Source organism: Rhea americana, unplaced genomic scaffold (assembly GCF_003343005.1).
Source record: "Rhea americana isolate MKP2758 unplaced genomic scaffold, rheAme1 scaffold_10, whole genome shotgun sequence".
Classification (NCBI taxonomy): Eukaryota; Metazoa; Chordata; class Aves; order Rheiformes; family Rheidae; genus Rhea; species Rhea americana.
This window is the reverse complement of record NW_028185039.1, coordinates 8,951,095-8,967,974: the sequence shown is the minus strand read 5'-3', so window position 1 is coordinate 8,967,974 and position 16,880 is coordinate 8,951,095. Positions and strand designations below refer to the sequence as shown.

Sequence of the window (16,880 nt, the reverse complement as noted above, 5' to 3'; positions counted from 1 at the left end):
CGGCCCGGATCCCGCGGTGCCTTCGGAAGGTGGAACAAAATGGCGAAACCTAACATGGCCGTTCGGAGTCGGCGACTCCAAAATAAACAGCGTGTGTCCTTGCCTCCCTGCAGACCGGGTATGCCAGCAGCCAGGGCTCTCCCTCTGGGTCCCCTTCCAGAACGCCGCCACCGCAGTCACCAACCTCTACAAAGGTAAGGGCTGCCCCGGCTGCCCACCCCCCCGAGCTGAGCCGAGCCCCGCTCGGCCGCCTGCCCGGCTTACTCATAAGCGGGGCCTGTTAATGTCTCTTATTCACCATGATAAAATCTAACCCGAGACTGCTTCCTGGATCTTGCAGGTTTTTCCCTGGGCCACTTTGGCTGACAATAGTTGAATCTTTTCTGTTGCCTCATGTTGGTGACTAGTAACTTAAAAGCAATTTTATTTCTAGACTCCTGCAAAAAGGATGCCTTCAGTGTGGCTATCCTTGATGATTTCAGGACAAGAGTACAATAGCTTTTTAAATAGTGCTGAAATTTCATGTGTTCTTGTCTACTATAAGGCCTTCTAAATGTGGGGATGGCAGTATGATGCATTCACATTTCAGGTGAAGCATAAATTGGGTTTAGTGTTTGTAACATCTTATGTGGATGTTATGTGACAAAAATAAAACTTTATGTACTTGTGACAGTGRAACTTCTTAAATAAGCCCCCAGTTTATTTTAAGCACCAGACTGTTATTTTGACTGTGCGTAGGGTGACTATGAGAAAGTAATGCTAACCTACATTGTATGCGGATATGCTTTTGGGCATTTTGTCTTAYATTTGTCTGTCATTACTTTTTTCTAAATCCTGCTACTGTTACGGTTAATGGAAGACTTCTCTGTAGAAGAATCAACTGTTGGTTTTTAGTTTAAAAGTTCACACAAAAATGATAGGTGCAAGTAAAATTTGTACCAATTTGAGTTGGTGCAGCATCATTACAATTATTACTGCCTTCACCACCAGAAAGGAAAAAAAGCTTTTAAAAAAAGTTGCAAATTGTTGCTTTTTTGACTTACAACTCAAAAATCATTAAACTATGGGATACATTCCTGTGTGAATAGAACTATATCTTGGCCTGCGTGTTTTTGTCTCTAGTTTCCCAATATATAGGTTTGCGTTAAGCAGTTGAACTTTATAATGTATTTGAGAGTTGATCAGGTTTGTCAAACATGAAGAGACCAAGGAGGAAGGAACATAGATGTAAACCTCACTGTGAGACTTGATTCTCTTGCAGAAAAGTCTGTGCAAATGTTGTGTATGTATCATAGGTCATTGTTAAGGGGCAGCAAATTACATTACAAGAAAGGTGTTGGCCTGAGGCAGTGGGTCACTGTAACATGGACACTAGTCACTTGAGGATGGTGCTAGAATACCAAGAGGTAATGTTAACAAGTTATCTGGGATAATTAGTCTTTTCTTACCAATGGCAATATTGTCCTTTAGAGCATCCTTATTGTCAGGGCTCTAGCTGTTTGTTTGCTTAGATCACTTGATTACTTTGTGTTATGGGCAAACTGAGCCTCCTTCTTGTAGTGTGATTAACAAGAAGTATGTATGGTTTGTCAGTGATTAGAGAAACTGGAATTTAACTAGGAAGCTGTTCAGTCAGYTGTAACTTAATACCTTAAAAACCTACACTAAAAAATCTACTTCAAGAAAGTTTGTTTTGGTGCTAATGCTTGGTGCCTCAGTTACTCAGAGCTGCTATCTTTTTCTAATAGACTCCCAAGTGGATGGATCCCCTTAGTAGGAACTTACAGAGAACACAGTGGAACAACCTATACACTTGCATRCTAGGAAAGCATGAGCCTCTCCTAATGGGAACTTGCCTTTCTAGTGATGAATGCTGCTCTTTAGAAGTSTTCTGTTGTCTCAGTAGTATTTTTGTTTTGGAGGAATTTGTCAAAACATTGAAGGAATACTTGGGATGATGAGCATTACCAACTACCTCTTTCCCCTGCAGCTGGTTTCTGATCTGTAACTGAATTTTTGATGTGTTAAAAAAATTTTAGCATGAGCTGTGTAAGGAAAATGGCATGATTTCTTGAATGTCAAATCTTTTTGTGAAGAAGGGTAGATTAAAAGACTAAAATACAATATTTKAAATCTGTGCAGGTTTTGGATCATGAATTTTTTTTGTTCAGCTCTAATTGAGAGCTTGTTTTAAAGATGAAATATTTGCCTGATTATCTTCCAGATTTTTACTAAAATGGATCCTAACTGTRGGCTTTAGAACTTAAAACTGCAACAGAAAGTCTTAGGTATACACTGAAATATGGTTTTTGAGGCTACATTTGACCTTTTTTGATTAAATGCTATGGTATGTTTTGCAATGTTGGTTTGTACTTTCTAGCTTCATAATAAAGGAGACTTGACTGCTTGTCTCTCAGTAGCTTAACTTTGTAGACAAAGCAGTTGTAGTTTTTAACATAAAATCTAATCTTTTCCGGGGAGTGAAGACTTCATTTTTCCAGTCTGCATCAGCATTCAGTGTTTGACCTCTTAACTAGTTCATAGTTAGCGCTTTGTAAAGCATTGTTGTATRTGAGGAAAGCAGATTGCTGACATGCTTAAAGCTGGGCTCCTCACCTCAGAGGGGGCTTGTTCATGGGTGTTGGGAAGTGATTAAAGGTGGTGTCAATTTCCAAACTAGTTCCAGAGTTTTAGTAGCTTTTATTAGTGAGAATGCATCAGAATAGTTGCTATTGTGAAATAGAAAATGGCTGAAGGAATAATCTGTTGTGTTGGCACTGCTTTGACAGAAATTAGCAGTCATAAATCTTCAAGTCTTTTGATTACAAAATAGCATAGGCAAAATGCTTTTAATCTTAGAGTACATAAAAGGAAGTAATGTGTTAGTGTATTTTATGTGTACCTATGCAGTCTGTAGTTTAAAAGCTCCAAGGTTAAACTGTGAAGAAATTGAGGTGTTTTTGGTGGATTTGTCTGAAGCAGTGCTATTTGGTAGTATAGGTTTTAGTTCTAGTGGTGTTTTTCTGGACCAAGCAGTGGTACTTTTGAAACTTGCTGTTAGAATAATATTTAATAATATAATTAGTGATGTTTGCTTTTTCTGTGTGTGAAAACTGGCTTAGATAAGTATATCACGGTTCACCTAAAACCAATGTCTTTGACAGCTGTTCTTTAAACAAGTCCCTGAAGGTTTTTTTTGGGGCAAATGACTATTATGTTGAACTTACTCTAAAACAGCAATACAAAATGCTCTTTTAATTAGTTTAGACATTTATATTAAATAAAGAGATTGTTTTTGATTAAATTGGAGTAGATATTATTTTGATATCTATTAATGGATAAAGAGCTAATGTAGCCATCATTTTTGTAAAATTGAAATAGCTGTTGTCCAAGCTCTATTAACAAATACCTATGGCAAACAAGGTGAGTGAAATTGAGTAGAGTATGATTTGTCCTACTTGTTACTGTTCTTTGTGAAATTTATTCATGTTTCTAGCTACTTATTTAAGAATCATTAACTTACAGGAGTCTGGAAACTAATTTAATCATGTAAGAGTATCTGTTGGAGGCAAAGTTAAATTGAGGTGCACAGGTGACCGGTTACATCAGTGGGGACTGAAACTGCATTTTATAGTAGGATTAACTGCAAGCAATACCTGTTTAAAGCTTTTGTGCATCAGATCTGCAGTGGGATCATGAAGATTTTCTTAGACTTCRTTTTGTAATTGCTTAATTGAAAGATGTTGGGGGGATGTGTCTTCTAACTAGGTTCAAAGCTAGGCCCTTCTGTAAATTGCCTATGCAGTTTAAGTTGAATTGAATAAGAGGAGCAGTGAAGAAGTTAGATTTTTTTTCTGACAAATTTTTAGTAGGTGTTAAGAATGCCAGTTGTATTCCTTTTGTTTTATGTGGTGTTCTGGCTGAACTGATACATGTTCAAAGGTAYTGTCAATTTCTTAAGTGCCTTCAGATTGACAAGCTTGAAATATGTTCTAAATGTTAATACAATGGAGTTTCARAAACAGTGCTGTAAGGTTAACCTGAAGTGTAATAAATGAATGCTGTTTAAGTAGTTTGAGTTGTTAACATCTTGATTTGTGAAGAAGGAGGAACCTTTAACATTCTCTTTAGGTTCAACAACTCGGTGCTATCAAATTTGCTACAGCTAACTTGCTGCTGTTACAGTAACCTGTAGAATATCTTCCTTGTTTATCATGGTTGACAGGACGCCATGTCAGTGATATGTCATATTATAAATTGCTCCATCTGTGACATTTGCTAAGATACGTTTTTGTTTTCTTGCAGAAAGTGTGGATGCCCATCAACGAAGTTTTGATGTAGGAATTCAAATTGGCTATCAGCGTCGGAATAAGGATGTGTTAGCTTGGGTTAAAAAACGCAGAAGAACTATTCGTAGAGAAGACTTGATCAGCTTCCTATGTGGAAAAGTTCCTCCTCCAAGAAATTCTAGAGCTCCCCCAAGACTGACTGTAGTATCCCCTAACCGAGCTACTTCGACAGAAACTAGCTCATCTGTAGAGACTGATTTGCAGCCCTTCCGTGAAGCCATAGCTCTGCATGGTAACAGCCTTTTTTCCAGTACTACTTGGTTAAAATTGGGTGGGAGTTCTTAAAGTGTATCTTTCTCAASCTTTGACTCTTGGCAGTTGTTAATGTGCTAATGTTGTGTGCCCTTCAGCTGAAGGTATCTACTTGCTTCTCTAAAGGAATCAATGGTTTTGCATGTATTAGACTTGTTTACTACTAAAAATGCTGCATTAGTCAAATATCTTGAATATGAAGAAAAGATAACTGCATGAGCAGTTAGTGAAATGAGTTTTGGATCTCTAAATCTACATTTTTAATTCAACATATTGAATGTCAAGTTTTGGTAACTTCTTGAAGCACAGACCTTGTATTTGTATCAGTGCAGATACAATTCAGATTTTTTGAAAGTGATTTACTAGGAACTAGCTTAATATTAAGATTCAGCTAGTAGCCAGTAACTTGCAAATTTGGCCAGGGCTTGGGRGCTGGGGAAATTCAATATCTAAAATGCCTCTTCTGTCTTGATCTGGGGAGCCAGATCTTGCTCTAAGGTTCTTGTTATTAAGTATTAGTTAATACAGTTACGCATCCTGTGTCCTAAGTAGTACTCTTCAAAGGGGAGTTGTATGTCTATCATGAGAAAAACCCTGTTCAGAACTCATTTGTAATTTGCAATCAGTCTGAGAAGACTTGAAGATACATTTAAGACTAAACTTCATTCCTTGCTGTCACTGGCAATGTTTGCTGTGTATCTGTTTTTCTCAGAGGTTCACTAGCCAGTTCTGAACTGTACTGTTACCTGGCAAACAAATATGTTAAATTGATCCTAATGTGAAATGAAGTAATTAACCATTTGGTTTTTATGCCCCCCAGAAATTCAAGGGGGGGCACAAATAAGCACATCTTTAGGGCATAAATAGTAGACATTCTAAAAGTATATTTAAAAATTCAGTTACCTCAAAATGTGATCTGTGAAATTTAATTTTCATCATTTCAGTGTCCTCAGTTGAGCAGAGGATYAGTGAGTTAATAACTGGATGAGTGGATCCATAGATACGAAGACTGCATTTCTATCCTTTCTGCTCTGTGGCAATTCTTCAAGATACATAAGCCAGACACTATCTAGGTGGCAGCCTGATTCTGGTACTTGTGGCTCTGACATTTAAACCAAATGTGGTCCCACCCAGTCATGTAGTTCTGGGCAGTTTTCTGCATTTTGGAAGCTGRTTATAGAATTCTGTGCACCATTGGTACTTATCCAGTAGGACAAACTTAACTTCATAAAGAACCACTGCAGAAAGTAACTCACATAATGCAGTGATAAACAGCCTTTTTAAAAATTTGCTTTCTGAAACTAGTTGAAATCCTGTATACAGTTTGCTTTAGGTAAAGGTTTATAAAGTGGAGGTAACTTAGACCTCACTTCAGCCTGGTGTGCTCTTGAGTAAATTTGTAGGTGTTTTGGTTGGTAGTGCTCTTCATGTCCTTGTATGGTTTCTTAACATCTGTTTCACGCTGAGGTGATTCTTGGAAGTCATTTCTCTTTAGCATGTGTGTTTATGCACTGTTAGATAAAAAGTTGATTTTGTTTCATAAACTAATGCAGGTTCCTGAGGATCACATGTGATTTTTTTTGTTCTAGTGGCACTGCAGAAACTAGAAATGTGCTGTTCTACTTCATCAGCTGGTAGACAAGATTACATGTCAGTCACTTTCTGGATTAGTTTCTCATATCAGTTTCAATCTGTTCTTTGACACAGATGCTTTTGTGCTAATCCTTCAGTGACTAGCCTTGTGTTTAGACTTGTACCTGTTTTTAGTTTATTGCCTAGAATGKCTGTGTTCCTCCAACTTACCCTGCCCCTTTTTTCATTTTACAGCAGGAGAAGTTGTGATTAAACTGTCTCCCAAACTATTCTCCTTTATCAGTTTTCTCAGAACTACCTTCTGTTTTGGAACCTGCATGGACTCCTTGTGTGTAAATTTGTCTGCTGTAGGACATTGTATCTGCATTTCTGGCAGGCTGTTTAAAAGTGAGTTGCTGCTTCTAGTCATTGTGAGAAGTTATTAGAAAACAAGATGGTAGTGAGTATCAATCTCAGCAAACATTCTGGACTGAGACTTAAGGGGGAGTGTTTGGCTGATACATGGAGGATGGAGGCAGTGTTTCATGCCAGTAAGTTTTCTGTAGAAATGGAATAGTTCTCTAACATTTGTAGAGGGGCTGAATTGGAGTTGGAGGTATGATGCCAAAACTTTTGCTGCTCTAAGCAAAGTTTTTTCTAGAAAAGCAGAAATAGAGGTATGTTTAAGCCACAAAACAGATCCTCAGAGTTGCTTTATCTGGCTAATTGACTGCTTTTAATAGGCATTTGTGTCTGAAGACCTYAGTCCTATAACTGATCTAGCTGTCTGGGGGGGAAGAATCCCTGCATTTCAATTGTGTAACCTCTAAATGCTTCATAATTAAACCTGAGAGATTCATGACAAGCCATAGTAACAAAAACTAGCTAAGAAAATATTTTCAGGAACATGATGCGTGAATCTGGTTTATGCCCCAGCCTATAACACTGCAGAAGAATATTTTCAGGAATCAGGATGGTCTTAATTTTATTCTGCGTCTGAAAAGAGAAAGAAACAGCATTTTTAACCTTAGAGCTAAGCTCAGGCCTTGTCACATCTGACCTACATCTGTCTTAGTTCAGTGAGGCAGTTGATAGTTCCTGACAAAAGCTAACCATTTTAAAACAAACCTAACTTTATGCTATTAGTTTTCTATAAGGTGAAAGCTGTTGATAAACTTACTAAACTTGTTATGATAAATCCTTTAGTGGAATTTTACTTAAGAGGTTGGTTCCAAAACTCATTCTGCAATACATGTAAACTGTAGAACTTGTGTTGTTAATACTAGCTTGCCATTACAAGTCTGTTGAAGGATGACGATTGAAATTGAATCTGTCTTGAAACTCAAATTAAATACCTAAAAATTAAAGCCTTTAAACGAAGTATCTTGAGTAATTAGCTCAAGGTAACACATTGTGCTTATTGTATTCTGCAGTTCAAGTGAACTGTCTTTATGCTTCAAGAATTGTGCATTACCTTGTTTTCTGCATGTACTAAGGCTATAGTAATGGAAGATGAATGCTTTTATTCAATTCCCTAAATGTAGAGCAAGTTTCTGTAACATCTCTAACACCAAGCATCACTGCAGTTAGCATAGCTATAGATGTATCTCTTCCTACTTTCTGAATACACAATGACATACTGTTTCAATTCTGGAAGAGTTTGATATGAGAATTACATCCAACTTAAGTTGTCATCTTAAGATTCCTGAAARCTGATTTTTGCTGGATTTCTCATTCTGTGTTGCTGGAGCTACTATACTAAGTCTTGCAGTGCTAATGGTTGTCTGTCATCCACCTTGGAAGTTGTGGTTTGGGCTTTTAGGGTGGAATGTGCTTATGCTGTGAAATGTGTACCATGCTTTACAAACCAGCCTCCTAATATAATGAGAGAAAGCACCATGATTTGAGAAGGAGGAAGCAATCATAGCAATACTATGCAATACATCATACTCGAGCTTTCTTATCAGAAATGAGGTGTGATTAGGTGGCAGCAGCACTGCAGTGAGTTGCTGCTTTTACTTAGCTTTAATGTTGAGGTGTCTCACTCATGTGATTTAGTTCCTTTAGGGGAAGCCTTTACCCTAGCATATAGAATTGTGTRGCTTAGCGTCTTTAAAGATGCTAAATTTCCATTAGTCCTTCTATCCTGTTGTCTTGAAATATTTAATGGCAATGTAAAACAAGCAGTTAGAAAAGTGGAGAAGGAAGCTAATAGAGGGGATGGGAGAGCAGAGTTCAGATAGTCTGAAAGGGTATAGTGTGGTATAAAGGATGTGTATATACCTATCATGTTCTGTAATACCTGTTGCTAAAACTGGCTGAGCAAAAATTGAAATAGTGTAGCATAGAGGGAGCTGCATGCCACTTGATATTTATCTGTGCCTAGGTCTCACTTAGGTAAGCTTAAATGTTAATTTTAATATTTCCCGAACAAAACTTCTGGAAAATAATTTTGAACATTGGCTATTTCATGCATAATCTTTGGTAGTAACTCAAATAACTTGTCACTATAGATATGGCTGTAGTGCAGATAAAACAACTTATTGTTTAGACCAGTGTTGATAAATGTGTGATTTTGAGGCAACAATTTATTTACCTTAAGCATTCCAAACTCCTCAAAACATTCACTTTCAGCTAAACATTCTAATAACTAGGTAGCTTTGGGAGAGTTCTTAGTTACAAACTAGCTAGTATTGATCAGAATTTCTCTGCAGCTTTTGCCAGTAGTACTGCAATAGATGCTTTAAAACATAGTCTTTGATATAAGCRGAGGTTTTTAAAATATATTGCTGGTTTAACTAAATGGTGCAACAGGAATGGGAARTATAAGATACTCCAACTATTCCATCCACTTTAATTCTTTCAAGCTTGAAAGAATTAGAGATTCTTTCTTAAAGGCCTTCCCCTTTATAAAGTATTGGAAGACTTGAGGTGGTCTTGGTATGCTGGAGGTGAAAGTACTTTATCAGGATCTCTGTCATGTTGTATAGATAAAACTGATGTGTGGTTAAGTTGTGTTAATTGCAATATAGAAATATGTAGTGGTGCCGTGGAGTTACTAATTGTCATGTGAGAGTATTACTTTCTAGTRTCTATTGCTGCTCACTTTACTGCTTTAACTGTTTAAATGGTTTGGGGAGAGGTACACTTAGAGCATGTAGAAAGCTTAACTTGGAATAATTCACAATAAATGTATTTTCACAGCAGTATTTCAAGAAATGAACTATGAATCATGGCTCCTAAAACATGTTCTGTTAACAGAAAAATAACAAAGATCCTTTTTAATGAATGGTATTGCTAATAGTCTTCAAAGATCTTGATTCCATGAAATAGCATCCTGATACTTCAGTATGTGCCTTGGACTTTGTTTCTGACTCTTCCACACTTGATTACTTAGTTCTAAACTGTGGTATAAATATCTAAGTTAACAGTTCTCTTCTGGATTAGTCTTTACTGCTGTGTAATATGGTTAACTGCTAGTAACAAATTGTCACTTGAGTCTGTGTCATACTCAGTAATGACTGTTAAACTGGAGTAGTGGGTATGAAATGCAAGATGAAACTAAAACTGGAAGTACTTCTTGAGTTCCACTGTCCTGCTGTCTCTGTAGGAATTAAACTTTGTTCTACGTTTGAAATCCTTAATGTCCCAGGACTTAAGTTCTGAATATTGTATGTGTATTTAGATACAGTGATTCAGTATCACTGAACATTAAGTGAATGCCTGTTTGAGACAGTGCTTRCAGACTCTGGCAGTGTTCTGGAATATGCTGCAGCATATTATAAATGCATCTTAAATTCTGACTTTTGTATTTAGTACTCTTACAAATGCTTGCCAGTTGGAATGACTCTCCTTAAATATAATTTGTGAGTGTTTCCTAAAAATGTGTTTACAGTAGTCGACTAGGGGTGCTCAATTTTTGTTTTTATTTCAARTGTTTGCTCTGTATACATAATTAAAACGTGATAAAAATGAGTACATCAGTTTTTGACTGTTACGGATTGTATATAATAAACATTGACTGACAAGTTGTATAAATTGTTGATTCTAAGTTGAAGTAATAATAGTGAACCTGTGTGTTCAGAGCAGTTTTGATTTGAATTAAAAGATGGTTATGCTGGTGGAGGAAGGGAAATACTTAGGTTTGAAACACTGTCARGAATCTTCAGCTTCTGAGCACAATTACATTTGTTTTTTCCAATGTACAGGATGAAATGATTCTCTAACATGTCATACCAGTTAACAGTAAACTTGCTACTGTCTGAATTACGAAAAAATGTTTCCTGTCTGAACTTTGGGYGCTAGTTATCCAAGTTGCAGCACCTGAATGGGCTTTTTCTGCTTGTGCATTTGTATCATCTAATTAGTTGCTTTGTTTTGTTTGGTAGGTTTATAGGAAATGTCTTATAGTTTTGAATTTCAGCTTAGCACTAATCCTGGAAATAGTAGAGAACCTTGTTCCTCAGTTTTCACTGTAGCAGCCTCTGCTATTAATTCTTAATGCCATTGTGAATGAAAAATGATGTTAAAATGATGTGCAGGGTCTCTGCCAGTCTCTTAACCATTGTTCAGAGCTGTGTAGGAACACTGATGCCCTAAGCAGAAGCTCTAGGAATGCATTGAGTACTACTCATCATATTTCTACTGTTTATTGTATAATGCCTAATCTGTATAAAAATGCCTAATCTGTATAAAAATGTATTCTTTGCTTCTACAAGAGCTTTATAAGCTTTAAATTTTCATTAAACACTAATCTGCAGCAGATAGAAATTGGTTGACCTGTGCAGTCATGATATACGTCAACTTGCCATTACTGTAGATGGCTTTTGAATCCATTTGTCTCCTACACTAAGGATTCTGGCAACTAATCTAGTACCTCATAAGTATTTTCTGCATTCTTACAATAATATACATATGTTACCTTGATCTTGGAAGATGTTCTGACCTTGCATTGTAGGTAGAAAGCAGTGTGAGGTTATGTTCTTTTACTACTTCAAAGTGTGTAGTAGCTTTTTGACCTTTGGTAGCAAGGATATTCCAGGAGTAAGTTTGAAACAGTAGAGACTTGCTGAGCTTAAGTGCATGCTGACTCTGCAGGAATGTATATAGTGTGTGCTGATTCTATTGCCCTACAGAGTATCTATTCTGAGGTACTTAACTATTCAGTGCTTAGAATGTTGTACATCTGTTAGCCCTATTTCTTTAAGAAACGTGATATATGTAGCTGTTCTGTCAATTGGTTTTCCAGATAACCGAATTTCTCAACTCTCTCCAAAGTAGAACTTGAGTCTGAAATTTCCTACAACTGGGTTTCATGGAGCCTCTGAAGCCACTTGTGTGGCCTATCAGGAGCTAATAGGTAGGGTTCTGTTGGTCTTTCCTTGTCAATTTATGACTTGCCTGGTTAGGAGCTTAATGGATATCTTATGTGGCCTTGCACATGCAAGATGGACAYGTGCTGACTGGACAAAGGAAAACAGTATCTGAGACCTGTGGCTAGTGAGAACATCAAAAGCTAAGATAGCTCAAGATTTTGGAAGTTACTTGACAGTGGTCCTCTTGGATAGTTCAGCTGCTTGTTCTTACTGCTACAAAGATTGCAGAATAGTTTTGATCTCTAGAGACCATCAAAAATCTACTGATATAAATCTTGTTCCACTGTTCTCTCCCCCCACACACACACTCTTTGCATGACTCCTGCTTTGGGTAGCATTTCTTGGGCTGACAGTGCTTTGAAATTTTCTAATAATGCTCAGGTTTGGAGTAGTTGGGATAGTGAAGGTKTATGAGCATTTGAGCTCTTGCTTGTCTATATGTAGTCTGAACTTGAAATTGAAGCATTGTATGTTCTATAACCCCTATTAAACCTTAATTTGGAAAGTTCTGCTTTTGCTAAACTAGTATTAACATTACCAAAGACAAGTTTAATTTAGCATAAAGCTTGTCTTGTTTAATGGAACAAGTATTTCTATAAGAAACTCCTTTAACAATCAAAGATGTTAGTAAGATGTACACAAATCAAAGTGATAGCAGGGTACCTGTCATGGTGTTTTGGATAAGATCTGCGATTTGCAAATTTCAAGGGATTGTCTGGTCTTGCTTGATTTTTAGAGTGCTCTTCTGAATTATGATAGTATTAATGTGTTGGCTTGGAGTGGGAGCCCTGAAATGAAGCTTTTGCTTAAATTATTTAAATGCTAGTTGCTGTATAAATCTGCTCAAAATCTGTCATACAGCAGCTTTACAGGACTAAGACTACTTGGAGGGATTAAAGGGAAGTAGGGTGATAGTATTTGGAACAAGGTCAAATTAAATCAACCTGGAAAGTCATTGGTAGGGGCTCTTCTGTAGAAGTATTGATCTGTTGAAGAGTTCATACAGACATAGGCTACTCTTTCAATTGAGTGTGYGTACATACACTTCCAGTAGCTTGCCAGATGCTTGGGTAGCTAGCTGTTGGCAGTGTGGTGTTAGTCTAGTACAGTAGCACATTTTTAACTATTTAAAAAAAGCGATCGCAGCAGCTCATACAGTAAAAGCTAAGAAGGTGTGGATTTCTGGGCTTCAAATGAGTGGATGTGTGTACAAATACTACAATGAAATGTTTAAAATATCTCCTTAAAACCTGTGCTGTGTAACTATCATCCCTTTTGTTTCATGTAGAGGGAAAACTTTACTGTTTGATCTAAATGCTCTTTCTTTTTTTCCCTAGGTCTTAGTGGTGCAATGGCTAGTATAAGTGTTCGCTCAAGTACCCCAGGCTCTCCTACTCATGTGAGCAGTGGCTCCAATGCTAGTCGAAGGAGAAATGGACTCCATGATGTTGATTTGAACACTTTCATATCGGAAGAAATGGCACTCCACTTGGACAATGGTGGAACTAGAAAGCGTACCTCAGCCCAGTGTGGCGATGTCATTACAGACTCACCAACTCATAAACGCAACAGAATGATCTAAACTGCAAAAATTTCAAACCCACCATGCTGCTTGAAAGCCACTTGATCCTCAGAGTACTATTGAAAAGGAAACATGAGGCCATCTTCCCATATTCACTGTTTAAGACAAATGAATTCAATAATTGCCATAAAGGAAATTTTAGATATTACATTAGATGCCTCTTGTAACTGCGGCTTTCTTAAACTATATTCTTAGCAGAGGACATCAGATATTGTGTAGTAGTTAGCAAGATCATCATAGGCGAAGATGTATCTGTTCCAAGGCTAAAAGTGACCTTACTTGTATTCTTAAAGGGAAAGGAAATTTCAGATGTTTATTTGGTTATAGAATGCTTTTTTTTGTCCTTTATTTCCTGCTGTATTGAGTATTTGCTTAAACAGTATTGCCAGTTTGACTAAAATCGTCTACAACATGACTTGGCATCTTTGTCAAAACTGCAGGCTTCCATTTTTGCGGCACTGTACCATGCACCTAGTTTCTATATAGTAACAGTGTGCAAGTTAAATATTGGACTGTACCCTTTTTAGTTTTAAAAGCAGTTAATAATTCTGGTGATTGTGTGATAATGTAAAGAGGTGCTATGATGGTCATGCAATTAATACTTAATATTGAATCAATACAAGGATCTTTATTGGATTCACTTTGTGTGTTTTAGTGCTCTGAAGTAGCAATATTAAACTTTTCCCCAATTAACTTCATAGGCTTTTAAATCTTCAGTTTGAGGAAAATATATGTACTTATTGGTATTATCCTTGTGGTAATCATACACAGTGCAGACTGCACCAGTGCTGACCTAAATTTAGAGAAAGATGTCCTGTAATTGGAAAATAGGCTTTTCTGTTCAGTATTAGTGAAGGGTAGGTTTTGTGTACACCCATATCCCATTTTAYGTTTCTTGTGAAGTAATTGCCCATTACTGGGGAGGGGGTGGGAAGAGAGGGAATGAGGGGGAATAGTTGGAAAAAGTGTGTGTTCTAACAAGTAAGACTTCTGGTCACATATGGAAACTTGGACTAGCTTAAACAAGATTGTGATGCCATCTCCTGCAGGAGGGAGTGACATGCAGGTTCTCAAGTGCTAAGAAAATAATTTAAAACTGGAAGTTGATTATAAAGCTCTRGATAAACATGCTGTAAGGATGGGTTTAAAAGGATAAATGGCTTTCTTTTGTGTGTTGAGCTTACATTCATAGGATCAAACTCTGGCTGCCATAAACCTAAGCATAATCTAAAAGTGAACTATAGATCAAGACTGATCTGCTGCAAGTCCGTTCTGGAATGGGGAAGGATATGTGTCAATCTTAAAGAACATTGTCCTACTTGGAACTTTCTTTACACTTACGTGCAACAAGTCTTTCCTCTTTGGAGAGCTCTGGCTTAGGTCCTCTAAATCTCTGCCTAGATGAGGAGTGATACAGGAAGAATGAGAGATGAAGAGCTCCAAATGTGTAAGTGRGGAAAAGGTATTTATTGAGGCAGCATGCATGCTGTAACAGAAAGCATAAGCTGATTTTTGGGGTGAAATGCAGCTAAGCTGAATCCACAGTACTTAGAACACAAGATTTTTCTTTAAGGCACCTTGAACTCTTTTTTAATATATAGCTCTTCAAGACTTTTGCTTATGCTTGTAGAGTCAGATTTTTGTATTACCTCCCCTGATGTTTAAGGCAGATTTAACTATAGTTCTACTGCTTATAACCCTGTTGTCCTTTATTGGTGTTCTCTAGTCAAGGCAAGACAATAGTGATACGTTRTATTTAAAATTCTCAGAATTCAAGGCTCACAGAGCATGATTTCCTTGCTTTATAGTGCTTCCATCCAATTTTTTTAAATTGAAGAGCTCAGTTGCACAGTACTGTAGTGAAGTTCTGTAATTTATGGGACAAGTGTGAAAACTGTCTAGAGAGACTAAGAACTGTTCAAAAACCCCACCTGTGTTACATAGCTTAACTTGCACATCACCTGAAGATTCAGTGTACATTCAGTTCAGTTACTACTGTTAACTACAATTAATAATACTTATTTAATGTAAAATATTAATATTACATAAAGCTAGTTTTCRGAGACTGCATTTTCAACCAAGATTTCAATGTAAGATGGTATCTAAATGTGTTGTTTAGAATTACTATTTATTAGGCAGAGGGTTTTTTATACCACAGTAAAATTCACAGGTTGGAGTCCTGAACAGACTTGAAAGGACACATATCTGAAAACCATTCTTCAGCTCTTCTGTTCATTCATTATCTGGCTTGTACAACTAGAAGATATTTATGCTCTGCGACTTCTAGTGTAGACTTTACTGTTACATGTAGTAAAAGTAACATCATACTAGTATGAGAGTTCTGCACATGTGACAACTGTAACAGTGCTTCTGGTCTAGCCTAAATATACAGAGCCTATTCAAATTACTTCTCCCCTTCCTTGCAGTAAAGTAACTATTGTTAATGCTTTTAAGCATTACGTTCAGTCTAATACCACCTAAAACTAAATTTGTTTAGCTTTAATTCGTGCCATTTTTCTTTGAGAAAGCAGGCTTAGATATCAGGCTGGTTGCATTAATGTTTTTGCTTGTACCTTAAATATTTGGCAACTTTTTACCATTGTTTTTCATTTAGCCCCAGTTGTTACTTGCTCTTTAAATGTTAACCCCTGCCAGAATGATCTAAAATGCATGTATTCACCTGGTAAACAGAAGGAGAACAGATTGTCTCTTTAAAAAATAAACATTCAAGTCAGTACCTGTTGCTTTGAAGACTATTTCTTGTGCCAGTATAGAAAATCCATGTTACGGGGAGGGAGGGGGGAGAAATAGCATTCTGCTGTTCTCCAAACTGTAGCTCTTGAAGCCAGAAGCATGTTGGTCTCATACAAKAAACACTGAATTAAGAACTGTTAGTTTGGTAAAATGGTGCTTACTTTTGCTTTTTCCTATAAATCATATAGTTGACCTATCTTTTCTCCATGTACATCAAATTTAACATGAATGTGCGGCAAGTTACATAAAGTACATCCTGCACTGAAGCTACTGAGCTTGGCTTGCTTATTAATGAAGTAAATTTAAAATGTTAAATTTAAGGCTATATTACAATAAAGTAATGCAAAGATGATTTTGGCTGAAACTGAAGTCCTGCAGTTAAACTTACTCTCAAATGTGGTTTACCCAACTGGAGTAATAAACTCTTAAGTCATAATAAACCTAATAAAAAATAAATACAACTGATCAGGCTTCTTTGTAGTTCTTTAAGTTTCTGAAAAATAGTCCATCAGTAAACCCAAAATAGAAGATGATTATAATGAGTTAGCACTTAAAAGGCTTATCTGATTCTGCAGAACAAGGTTAAGAATGCAATTTGATAGCTGCTCAGTTTTGCTGTACTCTAGGTGGTTTTCCTTGCTGTCCTAATGCCAGGGCTTGTATCACAGGCTAATCTTAATGGATTAATGGTGGTTGTAGTAATTGGGATGTTTCCTCTAAATATGTAAGGACTTGTACGTAGAGTTTAACATCTCTAATAGTATGAAAAGCATCTTAAGCTGTAATACTTAGATCTGTTTAAAAAGTTAAGGGGCCCTGACAATAGTGATGCTTTCTAAGCTCTGTATAGCTTAAGTCTGTCTTTAGGCTTCAGTGAAATTGGGTCCTTTAATTAGCAGCTTTTTAAATTATGGGTGTTCCTAAGCCTAGAAATCTTTTTTTCCATTTACCTGAGACACCAGCAGGTCTTTGAACTTCATTGCTAAGGAAAGCTTT

General features: G+C 36.8%; 1 protein-coding gene across 2 annotated transcripts in view; it reads left to right on the top strand.

The window, feature by feature from the left end:
- Nucleotides 1–16,349, top strand: part of HAPSTR1 (HUWE1 associated protein modifying stress responses) — a 17,383-nt gene extending 1,034 nt beyond the window's left edge. The window contains exons 2-4 of one of the 2 annotated variants that reach the window (XM_085303340.1): nucleotides 114–194; nucleotides 4,306–4,581; nucleotides 12,886–16,349. In XM_085303340.1, coding sequence (XP_085159466.1) covers nucleotides 114–194; nucleotides 4,306–4,581; nucleotides 12,886–13,130 — 602 coding nt within the window. In that variant the 3' untranslated portion in view covers nucleotides 13,131–16,349. The remainder of the gene's footprint in view (nucleotides 1–113; nucleotides 195–4,305; nucleotides 4,582–12,885) is intronic. The other variant, XM_085303349.1, reaches the window with a different exon arrangement.
- Nucleotides 16,350–16,880: the final 531 nt, after the last annotated feature.